We start from the raw sequence: 18,601 nt of genomic DNA on the forward strand, positions 1-18,601 counted from the left end.
ACGAAAATGAGCTAACGCTCCAATTAAAAAAAATTTTGTTTAGCAATGGAGCTGTTTGACGTAATTATTTTATTAGTGAGTTCATTTCAAGTTTTAGTTTAGGCCCGGCACAATTTTTCGTATGAAGTATAATAATACACACAGAGGAAAGATTACACAACTTGTGTAAAATATTACCTGTTTTAGATGTAGTGGGCGAACACCATAACTATTAGGTAAAACTTTACCCAACAGGCGTTGGGTAATATCTTGCTTAATAGCTGTGTAAAAGTTTACATAAATATTGGGTAGTTTTCTTTACTGAATTGTTGGGTAAACCCACTCATGTAAAATATTACTTAATTGTGACGTAAGACTTTACCGCTTTACAATGTAAATAGTTGTGTAAAACTTTACATCAATATTGGGTATTTTTTTTTACTGAATTGCTGGGTATAAATCCACTCATGTAAAATAATTACTCAATTTTGAAGTATAGATTTTACCGATTTTTAATGTAAACTGTGTGCCTTTAAAACTGGTAATAATATACACAATGCTTGTGTTGAATACTAGCAAAGTGTTATTTCATGGAGTTTAGGGCTGTAATAAATGGACACATCATAAATACTGAGACTTGGCGACTACAACATGAATTTCAAGATAACAACTTTTTAATAAAAATTTAATGGTAATAATATTAACAATCCAAAACATCACATGTGCAAAAATGGGTTTTCTGTATGTTTCATAATCAGTCAACAATTTCAGTGAATTTAAAAAATTACAAAAAATCTACCTAATTGGCAAGGTCAGAATAAATACTTCCAGGCTAACACAGTTTAAACTGTAAGGTTGTTCCATAAATCAAAACTATCACAACTATCACATCTCTTATGATTTTGATACGTATTTGCAAACATTTTGTGCAAGAACTTTCACTGCACCACCCGAGTTTCTGAAAACCAATTTTTCAAGATTCTTGCAGTAAACAACTGGAATCGTAGTTCAATTTTTAACAGATAGCTTAATATTTATGCACAATTTTTTACCCTTTTGGTAATGTTTGTATAAAAGTACAAGCTCCCATTGGGAACAATAATCAGCTCTCGAATATTTTTTTGTAAGGATAAAATGGACACAATAGCTTTTCAAGGCTTTTATCTGGCTCAATGCTCATACTAATTAAATGCGAAGGCGTTAGTTTTCGACAATATCATCAATCATTAATGATGAATAAATACAGTTTCCTTTGTGCTTACTAATTAGTATGAGCTAAATTATTTCATCAAAGCTAATGACGATGAAATAATTTAGCTCATACCAATTAGTAAACACAAAGGAAACTGTATTTATTCATCATTAATGATTGATGATATTGTCGAAAACTAACGCCTTCGCATTTAATTAGTTTGAGCATTGAGTCAGATTAAAGCCTTGAAAAGCTATTGTGTCCATTTTATCCTTCCAAAAAAATATTCGAGAGCCGATTATTGTTCCCAATGGGAGCTTGTACTTTTATACAAACATTACCGAAAGGGTAAAAAATTGTGCATAAATATTAAGCTATCTTTTAAAAATTGAACTACGATTCCAGTTATTTACTGCAAGAATCTTGAAAAATTGGTTTTCAGAAACTCGGGCGGTGCAGGGACTAGAGGGTTAACTACAATGCTTCTGGAATGGTCAAATTACATTAATTGGCAAGGTCAGAATAAATACTTCCAGGCTAACACAGCTTAAAGAAGAACTCCAAGGTAAAAATTCAATTTTGGGTTTGAACAATTTGTATGGGGAATTATTGGTTTATCCTCATTGTCGCTAAGCAATCAAAACGGCGTTGAATTTGACATTTTGACAAATTTGACAAAACTGGAAGGGTGTTGAATACAAATTTGAATTTGACCTTTGAGTTCCTATTTAAACTGTAAGGTTGTTCCATAAATCCAAACTACAAGGGAAACTGACTGGGTAAATTTGTAAATGATTTTTGGGGTTGAACAAAGAATTGACTAGAGTGGGATTTGATAGGGACACCGCCAATATAGGGCTAGATAGCTCAGTTGGTAGAGCGCCGGCACGTTAATCCGGAGGTCGTTGGTTCAAATCCCACTCTAGTCAATTCTTTGTTCAACCCCATAAATCCAAACTATCACAACTATCACATCTCTTATGATTTTGATACGTATTTGCAAACATTTTGTGCAAGAACTTTCACTGCACCACCCGAGTTTCTGAAAACCAATTTTTCAAGATTCTTGCAGTAAACAACTGGAATCGTAGTTCAATTTTTAACAGATAGCTTAATATTTATGCACAATTTTTTACCCTTTTGGTAATGTTTGTATAAAAGTACAAGCTCCCATTGGGAACAATAATCAGCTCTCGAATATTTTTTTGTAAGGATAAAATGGACACAATAGCTTTTCAAGGCTTTTATCTGGCTCAATGCTCATACTAATTAAATGCGAAGGCGTTAGTTTTCGACAATATCATCAATCATTAATGATGAATAAATACAGTTTCCTTTGTGCTTACTAATTAGTATGAGCTAAATTATTTCATCGAAGCTAATGACGATGAAATAATTTAGCTCATACCAATTAGTAAACACAAAGGAAACTGTATTTATTCATCATTAATATTGATATTGTCGAAAACTAACGCCTTCGCATTTAATTAGTTTGAGCATTGAGTCAGATTAAAGCCTTGAAAAGCTATTGTGTCTTTTATCCTTCCAAAAAAATATTCGAGAGCCGATTATTGTTCCCAATGGGAGCTTGTACTTTTATACAAACATTACCGAAGGGTAAAAAATTGTGCATAAATATTAAGCTATCTTTTAAAAATTGAACTACGATTCCAGTTATTTACTGCAAGAATCTTGAAAAATTGGTTTTCAGAAACTCGGGCGGTGCAGGGACTAGAGGGTTAACTACAATGCTTCTGGAATGGTCAAATTACATTAATTGGCAAGGTCAGAATAAATACTTCCAGGCTAACACAGCTTAAAGAAGAACTCCAAGGTAAAAATTCAATTTTGGGTTTGAACAATTTGTATGGGGAATTATTGGTTTATCCTCATTGTCGCTAAGCAATCAAAACGGCGTTGAATTTGACATTTTGACAAATTTGACAAAACTGGAAGGGTGTTGAATACAAATTTGAATTTGACCTTTGAGTTCCTATTTAAACTGTAAGGTTGTTCCATAAATCCAAACTATCACAACTATCACATCTCTTATGATTTTGATACGTATTTGCAAACATTTTGTGCAAGAACTTCTTTAACTACAATGCTTATGGAATGGTCAACATTAATCAGATGCATCATGAGATGAACAGTAAGCCCTGAACTCTCGAATAGTGCTGCTCTTCACACCGCCTTTGAGTTCAAACACAACCAATTCAATGAACTCCCAAACGCCAGAACACTCCTCCTGGTAGCTCAAGTCGAAGACAAAATGTGTTTTGAAACACACATCCAGTGCTTTCACAAGGGATGACTGTTCAAATGCATTTGCTCAAAAATTACGAACACTTGCTGTGGAGCCAGTGCAGACCCACCTAATATCAGCATGGTTGCGATCTGGTGTCCCTGTTGATGTCTTTCAAATACTGGTCCAAACTTGTGTTTTCCTGCATAAAGGGGAATAATATTAAACACAATAGGTTAAATTTCAATGGGGGTGCAGTACAAATTGTATGACACGTGTATATTGTCTGTAATGAACTTAAAGTATTGTAATATTACAATTAAACCAATTTTGCTGTAAAATAATGATTTAATCTGATTGTCTTAAGGATGGGGTACACACAATGTCAGATTAAACCATTATTTTATATCAATAGTGGTTTAATTATCATATTACAACACTTCAATAGAGACAACGTTCCAGTACTGCAATGTATGTGCAATACAATTTGTACATGATGTACATGCACATAAATTTAAAAAAGTACAAAAACAAATTGAAATAAAATAAAATAAATAAACAAATACATAGGGGCTTAAAAAATAAACAAATCAACAAAAGGTTCAATGATGGAGACTTGCAGTTCTGGAATAAGGTGATAGGATCCCAGGAGGAGAGATAATTTTGGTGCTATTTTATATGCAATCCCACATAACAGTAGGCTACCTGAAAACTTTGATTTTTCTTGATCTTTATCTGATTTTTCTTTTTGTTCTTTTTCTTTCGTCCTTTTTTTTTGTGTGGGGGGGGGGTGAGATTTCTTGAATAATTCCTTTAACAGGTTAAAATAAACAAAGGGTAGATGTGTTTGTGCGATTCCCCTCTCCCAGAATTTGCATTTTAAGTCAGTTGTATCATTTGTCAGTATCTTGTAAAGACAAAATGTTGAAAAGTTATTTGATTGTTCTTCTGAACAAATGAGAGATTAAAGTTAGCCCAATCATTGGCCTGATGCACCGTGGCTGTATGCAGTGGTGGTGCTTTAACACAGTGGCGATGTACATGTGTACAATGGTCTTCAACGATGCATGCTGTACGTGTACTATGTGCACAATACGGGGACCATTGATCAGACCTACGTATGTATTTGTGATATTCAAGTCACTGTTCAAAAGTGTTGTCAGTCAAAATATGACGTTCAACTGTCCCTTTATCTGTGCTAACTCGTGCTAACGAGTCGTGTATAGTCTATCACTACAGATAATAACATCAATACAGAAATAATGTTATAGTACTTACCTTCAAACGTCTCAACTAAATGAGGGAAGTTCCACTCAAGAAGGTTTTTTTTTTCATGAGATCCATTTCGTTACGTTGTGTGTGGTTACACTGTGGTACTGCAGAGCGCGACCCCAGCAGACAAGTCACACGCTGCGTATTTTGCACAATACTTGAGTAAAATATCGTGGTTTACTAAACACCATGTAAACTTTTACAACCAGTTCAGTAAAATTTGCATAATATGTGTTTAAAGTTGCTAAGTTATGTAAACTATTAGTTTTACTAACTATTTGAGTAGTTTTTTATTTACACAAACATTTTGTTTAAATTTTTCATTAATTTTTACTTATGTTAAGTATTTTTTCACTTAACACATTTAACATAACTTTTTTTTACCATTCTTTTTCTGAGTGTAGGCTATGTTAAATTTGCATCTTCATTTTCGTTTTGAAGTAAGTTTACCTCTTTTGGGGGGATAGTACGTTTTATTTGTATCGGTAATATGGCTGTTAACTTGATAGCAATATTGGTCAAATAATAAACTATTGTTTGTTTGCAGTAAATGCCGCCCGTACTTTTCCCAAGTAGGTTGGCAAAACTTGCGTCTGTGACGTCATATAAAAAAGCAAGATGGCGGACCCACGGCAAGAGCGCCGCCCACGTTTAACGGCATCGTATCGTGGCTCTTTGGTCAACCCTGTGTATATGATGGGAATATTTCAGCTCATAATGGCGTTGATTATTGGTGTTGTGGGCATGCTGGCATCTTCACGGACGTGTGCCTTCAGTATAATGTGGGTGTATTTCTTTATTTCTCTTTGGGTGAGTGAGATTTTGTGATTCTTTAAAAGTTTAAGTTTAGTGTTTGGAATTTAATGGTAAAAGGTTTAAGCATTGGAAATTACGTGATTTATTATTTATTTTAATGTGCTGTATAACTGTGCTTTCCGAATCCTACTAGAAAAACGCGACCCCTGCATTTGTGAAAGTGCTGCCTTTGTTTGAAGTAATACGGAGACCAGTGCTATTACGGGGACCAGGGGGTATACCCCTCATACGGGGACCAGTAATTTGGGTCATTGTACTAAGAGATTATTTAAAAAGATGTAGACAAGTACAAAGCGTTAATATATTACACAATGAATATATATTGAAAATCGTGAACAGACACGTTCTTAAGAAGGTTTTACGTTTATTTGTGACTCAAAATTTCTTCAAATCCTCGATTTATTGTTTTGTGTTGACGTTTCTTTTAGTATATTGTGGCAACTTCTGTTGGGCTGTCGCCAACAAGACGAGGAATGGCAGAATGCAGTTTAAAATACATGAAGAGAACGGTAAGGAAATTGTAAATGTTTGTTTTTATAATTTGTTGCAACTGTATGTTTAGTTAAAACCATTGTTAAACAAAACAATACACTATAAAAAATACTCCTAGGTCAGTAAATGACCTTTTTCAGTGGGGCCTGAACCATTTCTGGGTCAGTTTGACCTTGAACTTGTGTCAAAACGAACACACATGGGTCAAACTGACGCAGAGTATGAGTTTAAATCCAATGTTAAACCAGTTTCCGGGTCAGCCTGACCAAGATGGGGTCATGTCAGTCTGACCCAGAAGGGTCCGGGTCAGTTTTCGGGTTTGGTATGGGCTCAGTCTAGGCAACAACTAACTTAGGAAGTACAATGTTACATACAAAAATAGTGAATAAATAGTTAGTACTTATATTTAATTTAAAAAACTAAGATTAGGCCCTACTGGATTGTATAGTTCATAACAATGCAGCAAAATCAAAGTTTTAATAGATGCAGTTGGAAAGGGACCCATATTCAGCGTAGGTTTGACCCCTCTCCGGGTCAACTTGACACACAGATGCCTTTGTATGTTGAATGCGTGTATGTTTGTGTATCATACTGACCCACAAATAGGTCAGCACTGATACACTTAAGCGGGCCAATAGTGACCCGGAAGTTTTGAGTATCTTGTTTTTGATTTTGTTTTTTCCATTTAGATGAAACTCTACAGGTTGATGTGTACAGCGGGACTCATGTTCGTACTGGCTATTATGATCATAGAGCTGATTGGTCTACTTCAGGAACCAGAGGAAGCTAAGGCAAGTCCTTTTAATTTTGAAAGTTATTTTTTTTATCACCATGCCAGGGCAGAGGGTACCCGAGCGCCCCCCCCCCCCCCCCGTCTCCAATTGCCCATACTTTGATACACTTTTTCCCTTTGCCCAAAACCTCAAAAGAAAAACAGTCATTGGTTTCATTATAAAAAAAAATTACTGACAAAACAAAGTTTTCAATAGTTCAATGTTCATTACCCGATGTCCTTTATTTTGTCTTTCATAAAGACAAAGGGATGGAGCTGTGTAACGATCCATCTGATTCTGGTTGGTGTTGGAGTTATAACTGTACTCGTCACTATCGGAGGAATTGTGACGTCAAGCCGAGTCATTGTAATCTACACTGCATTGCAAAGAGAGGTTGGTCGTGTCTGCTGCCCTAAATTGAAACTTTTTACTTATACGATTCCTGTGGCTACGAATCCATTATTGTAATTTCTATAATTATATTAAGTTGTACATTGTGACACTTAATGGGAGACTTTGGAACGCTAGGTGGCAGCAGACTTACCAGGTAAATTTCCATTGTTTACGTAGTTCTGAGCATGTGCACATTACCGAGAACAATGGATTTTACCCGGTAAGTCTGCTGCCACCAAGCGTCCCAAAAGTCCCCAAAACCTACTGCTTCCTAACTAATGTTTTCAACAAGAAATTATTGTCACTCTGATATCAATTTTCAGCTAGCCTCGTTTCTAAGGCCGTTTCGCCGAGGGCCGAAACCCCAAAATAACAAACTCAAAGTAAACTAAGGTGGCTGCGACTGAGGGGTCAAAACACCTTACAAAATACTCGGCGCAAACAAGAAGAAGATTCTTGTTCTGACTGGGAGCCGAAATCACAAATATAAAAACTTTAAGAAAACAAAGATTGTTTCGGCTGATGGCTGAAACTCTCAATTAAACAATCAAGGAACTTATTATTTCTGTCATTGTTGAAGGAACGGAGATTTTATAAGTTGCATTTCGGCAAAGCATTTAATGTTTAACAAAACTCAACTTACTAAAACAAAAATTGTAAATTTATTTTTTGTTTTTCCCATCAGCAGGAAGGAAGTGTATCATTTTCGGTTCAGTCAAACACAATATCAGCAAACCTCGGTCAGACAAATTTTGCTTTGAATCCGGGTAAGTGGGTTTGTTTGGTTTGTTGTTTGTTTGTTTGTTTGTTTGTTTGTTTGTTTGTTTGTTTGTTTGTTTGTTTGTTTGTTTGTTTGTTTGTTTGTTTGTTTGTTTGTTTGTTTGTTTGTTTGTTTGTTTGTTTGTTTGTTTGTTTGTTTGTTTGTAGGGGTGTTTGTAGGGGTGTTGGTTTGTTTGTTTAGATGATCTTCCCGTCAAGGGAACTCCCACAAGGGGATATAAACACCAAGCTGGCAGCAACCAATCTCTCTCAAACAAACACTGGTTTAACTTTAATGATTATTAATTGCACAAAATCAAGAAATTGTGACTCAATAACTAAACGTCAATATCCATTGACCCCAGTAAAGTCAATGTTCAAAATGGCGGCTTTTAGTTATGGTTATGGCTAGTTAAGGCATAGCCATTGAGGCTTGTAAGCCAGTGTACTTCGCTTCGGCTAAGGCTACAAATCCATAGCTGCAGAAATAACACTTCAACGTAACGGTATGCAATGGTTTTTATTAAGCGCGCCCTCTGTTGAGCATTACAGTTGCAGTTTCTTTAGCTAGCCTTGCTTTGGTAGTGGAAAGGCGAAAACTTTTATTAAACAGTAACTTGGTGTTGTCATCACACTGTTTGTTTGTTTGTTTGTTTGTTAGGATAGTTGATAGTTTGCTTGTTTGTTTCCTTTTTTATTTAAATAAATGTATTACTTATGTTTGAAAACTAAATAAATCATAACTTGGGCTATATTGAAAAACTACTTTTCTGTTCAAACTATTTTCTTCATTTTGACCTAGAACTTATGGTGCCGCCTGCATATTCGCTTGTTGCTGACTTGCCACCTACGTACGATGACGTCATGTCAGGGAAGGCTGATGGATTAGAACAGGGTGTGAGCGATACGAGAGATGACATATCAAGAATACATAACAATGGGTGACCTACTAGAGGAACCAATGTCTAAAAGTACGGCTTAGACATTTTCATATTGATTTATTATGTTCTCCTTAATACTTTTCACTGCAGCAGTTATGTAGTATTACTAACGTTTGTTTCTTACTTTTAAAGGTTCTGGGTACTTTTTGTAAGACACTAAAGACAAGGTTCACAGATTTCCATTAAAGGACACGTTGCCTTGGATCGGTCGAGTTGGTCTTTGAAAAGCGTTTGTAATCGTTTGTTATGAAATGTATGTTGTTAGAAAGAAGTTTAAAAGTAGAATACAATAATCCACACACATTTGTTATACGATAACGCGACAAAGGAATTTTCAAACGTAGTTTTGAGAACGTGTGCACGACTTATATTCATCAGCAAGTTGTCACATATCGTTGAGATGGATATCTTGAAAGTTCACTCTCGAAAACCATTCCCTCAAATTTCAGAACGTATGGTGTTCTTAAACAAAGCAGTAGTGCTTATTACAACTATATTACATTTAATCGATAAGTTAATGATCGAGAACGACACGAACATTCCAGTGCGTTGGTGCTGGGGCCAAAGATACAAAGTAATTTTACTAGATACATGTAGATAGTAGTAGTTTCTTATTGCATTTGATTGACAAGTTTTGAACTAAATTCATCCATAGAATAGAAAAGACACTTACCTGTATCCATTGAATCACTGCCTGATTGCATAGTCCATCCCATCTGCTTCAACTGACAGGTCGACTTGACTTAGTGTTGACTTCAACTGAGGGTCGACTTGACTGAGTGATGAATTCAACTGAGGGTCGACTTGACTTAGTGTTGACATAGTGGAATGGTCACCTTTTCGGAATATTCCGGTAGAAGTACAAGAGTTAATACAAAATGTTGACCAGCGAGTCGTTTTAAAGCATTTGAGCATGTTGAGTATATTCCACAGCAAATTAGATATTCCTTTGTGTACAAATGAGTAAAAAAGTCTCGACAGGATACGGAAAGTTTTCCCACAACACAGCGGCTCAGACACAAGACATAGCCTGATCCGTTGACTGTATACGAAACATTACACAGCATCAAGTGAACAAGATGGCGAAATTGAGCTATATCTATTGGGATCATTCTTAGCAATGGTTACAATGGGCATTGTTAGTTTTGTTGCTCTCTGAAAGGTTTCCTTTGCGCATTTCACATTCCAGGACTAGTTCCCCACCTTCTGTACTCTATTAGCTATGCCTTAACTAAGAGTAGTCGGGTGTACATTCAAAAGGGGGCGTTCTAATGTCCAGCCATTGTTTTTTATTGTCGGGCAGTGAAAAGAACAGATGTAGACTGGAATGGCCAGGTATTGCATCGGCATAAAAGGTATATGGTGCGACTAGTTTGCTCATTGTTCTACTTGAGGCATGTACGAACAGTTTGTCTTGAGTAATTGTGTCTTTAAGTGTTTTTAAAGGCACTGAACACCTTTGGTAATTGCCAATATTCTCACTTGGAGTATCCCAGTATTATACGCATAAGATACAACATCTGTGAACATTTCTGATCAATTGGTCATCAAGTTGCAAGAGAATAATGAAGGGGAAAAAAAACCCTCGTTGCACTAATTTGTGTGCTTTTAGATTTCTAAAAGCTTCAGATCTAAAGTCTTTTAATTGAGTAAAAAGTTACCTCATTCTCAAAAACTATGATACTTCAGAGGGAGCCGTTTATACAATGTGTTGTACTATCAACAGCTCTCCATTGCTTGTTACCAAGTAAATTGTTATACAAACCATTATTGTGAACAATATTACCAAAAGTTTCAACTGCCTTTGATATTTATTTTTTAAGCTAAAAACCTTTCTAGACACTGTAGAGATAGTTAAGCAAAATAAATAAATGAAGAACAAAATTTGCCCGACGTTTCGACCCAAGCAGGGTTTTTCTCGAAGGCTATTTGGCAACAACAACAACATCACACAACATAAACATAAAACCACAAACAGGAGAATTGGAAATAAGTAGTTTGATGCATGTGTGTTTAATATAAACAATAATGACAAAATAACTACGAACATATTTTGAACACAGTCAGAATTGCTAACCAACATCCCTGTATGTTTATTTATTATTAATTATCATTTTTTTTTAAAGAACGATCAGCGTGTTTATAGACCATGTGACCTATGACGTCACATGATTATATAATAGCCACAGAGCCTAGAATTCCTGCAGGCTTAATTTGTACACAGCTCAATGGAAGAAAATATTCAATCCTATATTATTTTACGAACATTTCATTGTCTGATATTAAACAATTTTTGATACGAAAAGGGGGCACCTCTTGAATCTATATGAAAAATGATACGAAAAATGTAAACATTTCCCTATTATGACCGGTGTTCTTAAAGATGCTATGTCAGATTTTTGGCCCCAAACATTAAAAAATAGATTTTTTTGAGAATATGGTAACAAAAGTTTAACTTTTACTTTTAATCGTCAGGAACCTTGACAAAAATTTAAAACGTTTCTTATAAAACACATAAGAATTGGTCACGTGATATATTGTAGGGATACTGACAAAAACTAATTTTGAGCACTTTATTTCACTGCTACTAATAATTGGCGGACTTTTTCGAGCAATGGCTCAAATGAAAGCTTGTAACTTTCTCGACCCCCATCAAAATACCTATTGAATTTTAAAATCCAAATTTTGGAGTCAAATCGGCCAAAAATCTGACATAGCATATTTAATGCTTAAACCTTATAATAGCGCTTCATCACACCCATGGGGCATATCAAAGTGCGCAGTATTTTTCCTGCAAGGTATGTGGAGCTACGTTTTGAAGTATGACGTATTATCCTTTAAAGCACCATATGGTTTGAAGGTGCCGTGGCGCAATATGCTGCCGATCAAACCAGAGACCTACGGTATTACGTCCTATCTGAAGGACACATCAATGGTGGTTTAGTGTCTTACTTAAGGAAACAAGTGCTAGACTGGGACTCGAACCCACACTCTGCTGATCAGAAACACCAACGCTCGAGTCCGATGTTCTTATTCAGCGAGAATCTTGCCTGCCAGATAAAGCCCTGGAATGTACTACGTCATCACTCGTTGTGTAAACCAATGTTAAAATGTCTATACTTTTGCAGTCTATCATAATATTTTAACTTTCAATGCTTTAACCACCTTACTATTGTCAACACTAACATTCCCTTGAAATGTAACCATATTTAAAGGATTTGGGTACTTTTTGTAACACAAAACAAAATGTCCACAGATTTACATTAAATTTACACCGTTTGAAGATAATGATAGTAGAAAGCGTACCTTAAAATATTAGTTGCTGAGGTAATAAAGTTTTTGAGAAATGAGTAAAACAATGTCATGAAAAAACCTTTCCACATGCTTAAATATTGTTCGCGTCATGATCACTGAGACAAGAATTATTTTCATGACAAATTGTTTTACTATAATGTCTCAAAAACTACAGCACCTCAGCACGTAGTATTTTAAGAGAAGCCTTTTCTACAGTCTTTATCTTCAAACTGTGTAAGTTGAATGTAAATCTGTGGACATTGTTTTTTTTCTGTCCTTTAAAAAAGTGCATAGACCCTTTAATCAAACTGTAAAACCAAACACTGCAAACACTGGAGTGTTAAAATTTACACCGTGTGTGTTGTTACAAAAAAATATACCCAGAAGAGAATCAATATAGCATAAGGTGTTAAATTAACACCAATGTAATGTAACTAAGTTTTTAAATAATTTGATTTTGTTTTATTTGTTTTTTGTTTTATTTTGGTATATGTGACACCCGTGGTGTAAGTTTAACACATCGGGGGTGGATTTCACAAAGGTGAGGACTAGGACTAGTCCTAGACAATGCTAAGAGATAGGACCATCAGTCCTAAGTTAGGACCAGTAACTCATCCTAACTTAGGACTGGTCCTATCTCTTAGCATTGCCAAGGACTAGTCCTAACTTAGGACTACCTTTGTGAAATCCACCCCGGGTTTTGTAGTGCACACAATGAGATTAATGAAACTATTTCGGTTATATTATATACATGTACATAGGTGAACACAAATATATTTACGTATCTATGCAATAGTTTGGATATACAATTTGTGTAAACATATTATGGATAGTATAGTATTAAATATATTAAATATAGATATAGGTATAACATTTTGGTTGAATACACTCTCACCTGGTTTATTGATATTACTGTGAATAATTACCTAACGCCAACAGAGAATAATTATGTAAATGTTTTACAAAAACCAGACGACCGAAGACAATTTCTAACAAATCAACAAATACAATTAGCACCTTCAAGAAAAAGGAGGGCGATGCATTGCATTGCAGAAAGTGTATATTGGTGATTTATATTAAAACAGCACCGTTTGAACTAACTGTAGTCTGTATTATCGTGCGTGATTAAACATTACAAATAAATTAACAATAGAGACTTTTTGACGCTAGGTGGCAGCAGAGTTATCAGGTAAATCCATTGCTCTTGTGTTCATGCTCGAACAACGTTTCCTGAATATCTGACGATAAACTTCGTGGCTCGTGATTAATGCCAGATACCGGCCTCCAAACTGGTGTGTACATTCACTTTTGACCTACATTCATTTCACATAGAGATACGTAGTTAAATTATTCACTAACGTTACATGCAAGTACATCCACATGCATGTACTGTATTCAAAATACCCAACGTGATAATACCCACCACACATGGACAAATGCAAATGACCAAAAGTAAGCTTTCCATATTCATTGTTTCGTAGCATTTGTTATTGCAGTTGTCTCTCAAAAAAAAGTTCTAAATCTGAGGTCTCGAAATCAAATACGTGGAAAATTACTTCTTTCTCGAAAACTATGGCACTTAAGAGGGAGCCGTTTCTCACAATGTTTTATACCATCAACCTCTCCCCATTACTCGTCACCAAGAAAGGTTTTATGCTAATAATTATTTTGAGTAATTACCAATAGTGTCCGCTGCCTTTAAGGAGAATGGACGAGAAAGTGTAGATTCGTGAATAGAACGTACGAGCCGAAGACGAGTACATTGTAGTCACGAATCTACACTTTAGAGTATTTTTATTCTCTTTCCCCCTTTGGTTTTAATAACAGTTTCAACGAATTGGGTTTCTCAAAAAATAACAACGCTACAGTTAGTCTATCTCGTTTCGTATACGATGTCAAACGACGGTTGGTCACATTTTATGATTATTTTACAAAATAATTAGGCATACTTTAACGCTTGCAACATTATCTAGTTACGTCAGTTTGTTTTAAATTGAACGATAACCTAATTATTTCAGCTGTGTTTTGTTGCACTTCATGCTATCTTTCAGTTTGGAAAGACAGTAATTTTCAAGTTGAACTATTTACTTCAGTTAAATCTGAAGTAGATTTTGTTACGAGTCTACACTTAAGTGTAGGTTCGTAACGAAAGTGTAGATTCGTGCAAACTAACCTACACTTTCAACAATAGAGTGACGTCACAGAAACAGTTCAAAATAAATGAATTATCAGTGTTTTTTGGAAAAACTAAAATATAAAGCTGAAAAATGCAAAGTTTTCGTTGATAATTTATTGTGCTTCACAAATAAAATTTAAAAAACACGCCGATATACACATTCATCTCTCTCACGATAGGAACAACAATAATCTATCATAAACTTTCAGGAGTTGTATTCATGGCAGTGGACACTATCGGTAATTATTCAACATAATTATTAGCACAAAACCTTCCTTGGTAACAAGTAATGGGGAGAGGTTGATAGTGTAACACATTGTGAGAAACAGCTCCCTCTGAAGTGACGTAGTTTTCCAGAAACAAGTAATTTTCCACGAATTTGATTTCGAGACCTCAGATTTAGATTTTGAGGTCTCGAAATCAAGCATCTGAAAGCACACAACTTCGTGTGACAAGGGTGTTTTTTTTCTTTCATTATTATCGCGCATCTTCGACGACCGATTGAACTCAAATTTTCACAGGATTGTTATTTTACGCATAAGTTGAGATACAACTGTGAAGGCTAGTCTTTGACAATAACCATAGTGTCCAGTGTCTTTAAATGCAAACTAGTTAATGGCCTGACGTTTCAACCCTCGAGGCGTCTTTCTCGAACGCTAATTAATAACAACATAACACACACCCCACATAGACAGGTATACTGGTGTAACAGATTTTGGACGGGATTGTTTCTAAAAATAACTTGCACCTAATAATAAGAATTAAAAATAGAACTATACATACGGGTATTCAAGATAATTCCTTTAAATAAACAATTTCAGTGATAAACTCTATACTTACAAATCCCCAGGTCAGATTTGACCCGGATTCCGGCATTTGTGGTTCAGGACCCATGTTGGGGCTCGGTTGACCCGGAAATGGTTTATGAAATGGGATTTTGACTCCTATCGAGTCAGCTTGACCCTTTCTAAGTCATTTGATGCATATTCCGGGTCAATCCCACGGGAACCTCAAGTCTGACCCGGGAATTTGTCAATTGTAGGAGATAACTCCACGTGCAACTTCTATATTATTATATTTCAGATTACTCAACACTACACTGCACTCGCCTCCTCTACAGCCTTACCAAACACAAAGGTCATTCATTCTCGCACTAAATATTTGCGTACTACCACCCAAGCATTCCTGAACGAGCAATAGTCTATAAACAGCAACTTACATACTTGACTACAACTTTCTTTATGTTCAGCATTGTTAGAAATATACTTTTGAACTTTGAGACTAAAATTCTGCCTCATGCAACTCAAAACTGCAGGGCTTTAAAAATATAGATTTTAACTCGGACTCTGCGTTAGCTTGACCCATTTCTGGATGAGATGTGGGTCTGCCCCACCCATGGGACCTGGATCTGGGTCAGTTCTGAACCAGGAGGTTTAAGGGGCATGTCTTACGAGGCAGTTTACAAGCAACCATTTCCAGACGAACTCCAAGAAGAGAATCCATTCACATTTGAATGTCCACATTATTGGGATCGAAAGACATTGTGTGAGAAATGAAGCAAGTGGTTTTAGAGTGCTCCTGTAGTATGCACTGCAGTGGGTTGCCTCCAAGTTGCCTGTAAAAGTTGCCTTCAAGTTGCCTGCAAAGTTTGCCTCGGGTGACAAGGCTCTTTGACACTCTAAAAAGCGCAGGCTGTAGGTTTTTTTCGCATAACGATCCTCTAAAATGCGAACTTGGTTCGTTTCTATACTTTGGAGTGATACTGCGTACACTTGATGATTACAACATTGGGCATTTAGAGAACAGTGCCATTAGCTCCGCAATTTCCCACACAGCCCAAGATGGAGTTCAAATAGATTCCTACGTTTCGAAAACGCTCCTAACAATGAGTGGTTTGTAGGTACTTGGACACCTTTGGTAATTGCCAAAGCCCGGTGTTCTCACTTAATGAGAAATTAACTCTTTCTTAAAAACTCTTTTACTTAAGAGCGAGCCGTTCTCACAATGTGTTATATTAGGGAGGTTTCGCAGGCGAACGGATACGCATATTTTAGCTATCAGTAACCTACGTGTAGCGAGCAGGATATCAGTGTCGTCTGCACGTATAGCGGATATCATTAGCAAGTGGCTTATGACGTCATACTGATGACGTATCCGTCGCAAACCGTATCCGTGTGCATGCGAAACCTCCCTACTATCAACAGCTCTCAATTGCTTCTTACCAAGTAAGTTTTCATGCTAACAATTTATTTTTTGAGTAACTACCAATAGTGTCCAGTGCCTTTAAACATGTGACATCTGTGAAACATTTCCGCTGGTTCGCCTCGTCGTGCCGACTGCAGTGAGTGTAGTTAGCCGCATGGTTCCCGACCCCCGTTGAAAACGCCGTTTATTGCACATAATCTGGAAGAGGCAACAGTGTTGTCTGTGCTTAGAGCTCATAATAAAAATAATCCACGGGTTTGTACAGGAAATAGTAAGCTCCATGAGAAAGCTGACAATCCGAAGATAGTCCATTGGCGAAGGGTATACCGCCTCGTACGTCATAGACTTTGTGGCGTACGCTTTCAAGTGGAGATACACAAAATGCGGTAGCCAAAACACGGCGAACAGAACTGTGATTAATAACACGATCAAAGCCAGTCGTTTCCGAAGTCGACTCTGTTGAACATGACTCTCCGAGTTGCCGAACTGTTCGATGCTCTTGTAGAGCGAGTGAGCAATACGCACGTAGTAGCCAGCAACTATATTCAGAGGTATGACGTAGCCGAGAATAAAACGCACGGTCACGAAAGCCTTTTTGAAGCCGAGGTCTTCGGGAAGCTGGTTGCAGAAGTGGGATTCTTGCAAGTAGGTTGAGAAAATGAAGGCTGGGATAGCGAGGAGTAGGGATGCAGTTACTACTACAGCTGCAGCACAGAGGCTATTTGCTGAGCATGAACCTCTCCTCCGGCGTGTCTCGATGCCTCTCACGATAGCGAGGTACCGCTCTCTGCTCAGGGCAGCCAGACTGAAAACGCACATGCTCTGCCCTGCATCCTCAACATACGCTTTCAACTTACATGTGAACTCAGTCGACTCCCATTTGGGGTTCAATTCCTTCTCAATAAACAGAGGCGCGACACTGAGAATATACAGCAAGTCCCCAACTGTGAGGTTTATGATCAAAATATTTGGCGCGTTGCGGAGTTTCTTGTGCCTCAACACGAGGTATATGATGCTCAGGTTGCCCAGAATGCCGAATATGCTAAATATCGCCACGCCGATCGGCCCGGTTTTTCTGTCAGACGTCGGGAGCAAAGTGTCGTTGACATCGGAAGAGTCCCAAGAGAAGCTTTCGTAGCTGGCTTCCATTGTTCAACACTTGAACCTCAATGAGGGTACTGGTTTTGCTCAACAATTGAACCTCAAGGTACCTCACATGCGTTGTTCATTAATTCACCCTCAATGTACCTTACATGTTTTGTTCAACAATTGAACCTTAATGTACCTCCCATGTGTTGTTTTAACAGTTAAACATTGAAGTATCCCACAGGTTTTGTTCAATAATTGAACTTCATAGTAACTCACATGTTTTGAGCATCATTCTCCTCGGCAAATTTTATTCCTTTCCCAGCAGCGAGGACTGAACGGAGAAATATGAGTGACCATCTACATTGAAACTACTCATGACCCTGTAACAAAACAAAAACAAAAAAAATAAGTTAAAATACAGTAAATTCCAAGAAATATTCAGTGTATCCGGACATCATAAGGCAACCATAAGCTCAATGTACCTCATAGGTCCGTACAACAATATTGAACTTCAATATACCACATAGGTTTTGTATAACATTTGAACCTCAATATACCACAGGGTTTGTACAACAATTGAACTTCAATATACCACATAGGTTTTGTACAACAATTGAACTTCAAAATACCTCGCAGGTTTTATACAACAATTGAACCTCTATAACCACAGGATTTGTACAACAATTGAACTTCAATATACCATATAGGTTTTGCACAACAATTGAACTTCAACATACCACATAGGTTTTGTACAACAATTTAATTTCAATATACCTCACAGGTTTTGTAAAACAAGTAAACCTCAAAATCCCTCACAGGTTCTGTATAACAAGTGAACTTCAATATACCTCACAGGTTTTGTATATAACAATTGAACCTCAATTTTCCTCGCAGGTTCTGTACAACAATTTAACCTCAACATACCTCACAGGTTGTGTACAACAGTTTAACATACCTCATAGGAGCTGTACAACA

At 36.6% G+C, this 18,601-nt stretch overlaps 2 protein-coding genes across 2 annotated transcripts in view; one reads left to right on the forward strand and one right to left on the reverse strand.

Annotated features, from left to right (window-relative positions):
• The first annotated feature begins 5,272 nt into the window (after positions 1–5,272).
• LOC117301028 lies at positions 5,273–8,866 on the forward strand. Its single transcript, XM_033784912.1, has 6 exons — positions 5,273–5,498; positions 5,933–6,013; positions 6,686–6,787; positions 7,031–7,162; positions 7,848–7,929; positions 8,724–8,866. Exons 1-6 carry the CDS (start codon positions 5,307–5,309, stop codon positions 8,864–8,866), a joined length of 732 nt encoding a protein of 243 aa, XP_033640803.1. The 5' UTR covers positions 5,273–5,306.
• Positions 8,867–14,899: 6,033 nt separating this feature from the next.
• Positions 14,900–18,601, reverse strand: part of LOC117300856 (neuropeptide CCHamide-1 receptor-like) — a 47,905-nt gene continuing 44,203 nt past the window's right edge. The window contains exon 4 of the mRNA XM_033784705.1: positions 14,900–18,006. Within this exon, the coding sequence (XP_033640596.1) occupies positions 16,616–17,686 (1,071 nt within the window). The 5' untranslated portion in view covers positions 17,687–18,006 and the 3' untranslated portion in view covers positions 14,900–16,615. The remainder of the gene's footprint in view (positions 18,007–18,601) is intronic.

The sequence above is a fragment of the Asterias rubens genome, chromosome 16 (assembly GCF_902459465.1).
Source record: "Asterias rubens chromosome 16, eAstRub1.3, whole genome shotgun sequence".
NCBI classification, from domain to species: domain Eukaryota; kingdom Metazoa; phylum Echinodermata; class Asteroidea; order Forcipulatida; family Asteriidae; genus Asterias; species Asterias rubens.

Bases quoted from the DNA above. Each gene is read 5' to 3' on its own strand.
- LOC117301028 (XM_033784912.1), top strand. From the start codon at position 5,307: ATGGCGGACCCACGGCAAGAGCGCCGCCCACGTTTAACGGCATCGTAT. The intron at 6,788-7,030 runs GCAAGTCCTTTT...TCTTTCATAAAG, and splicing joins AGGAACCAGAGGAAGCTAAG to ACAAAGGGATGGAGCTGTGT. The intron at 7,163-7,847 runs GTTGGTCGTGTC...TTTTCCCATCAG, and splicing joins ACACTGCATTGCAAAGAGAG to CAGGAAGGAAGTGTATCATT.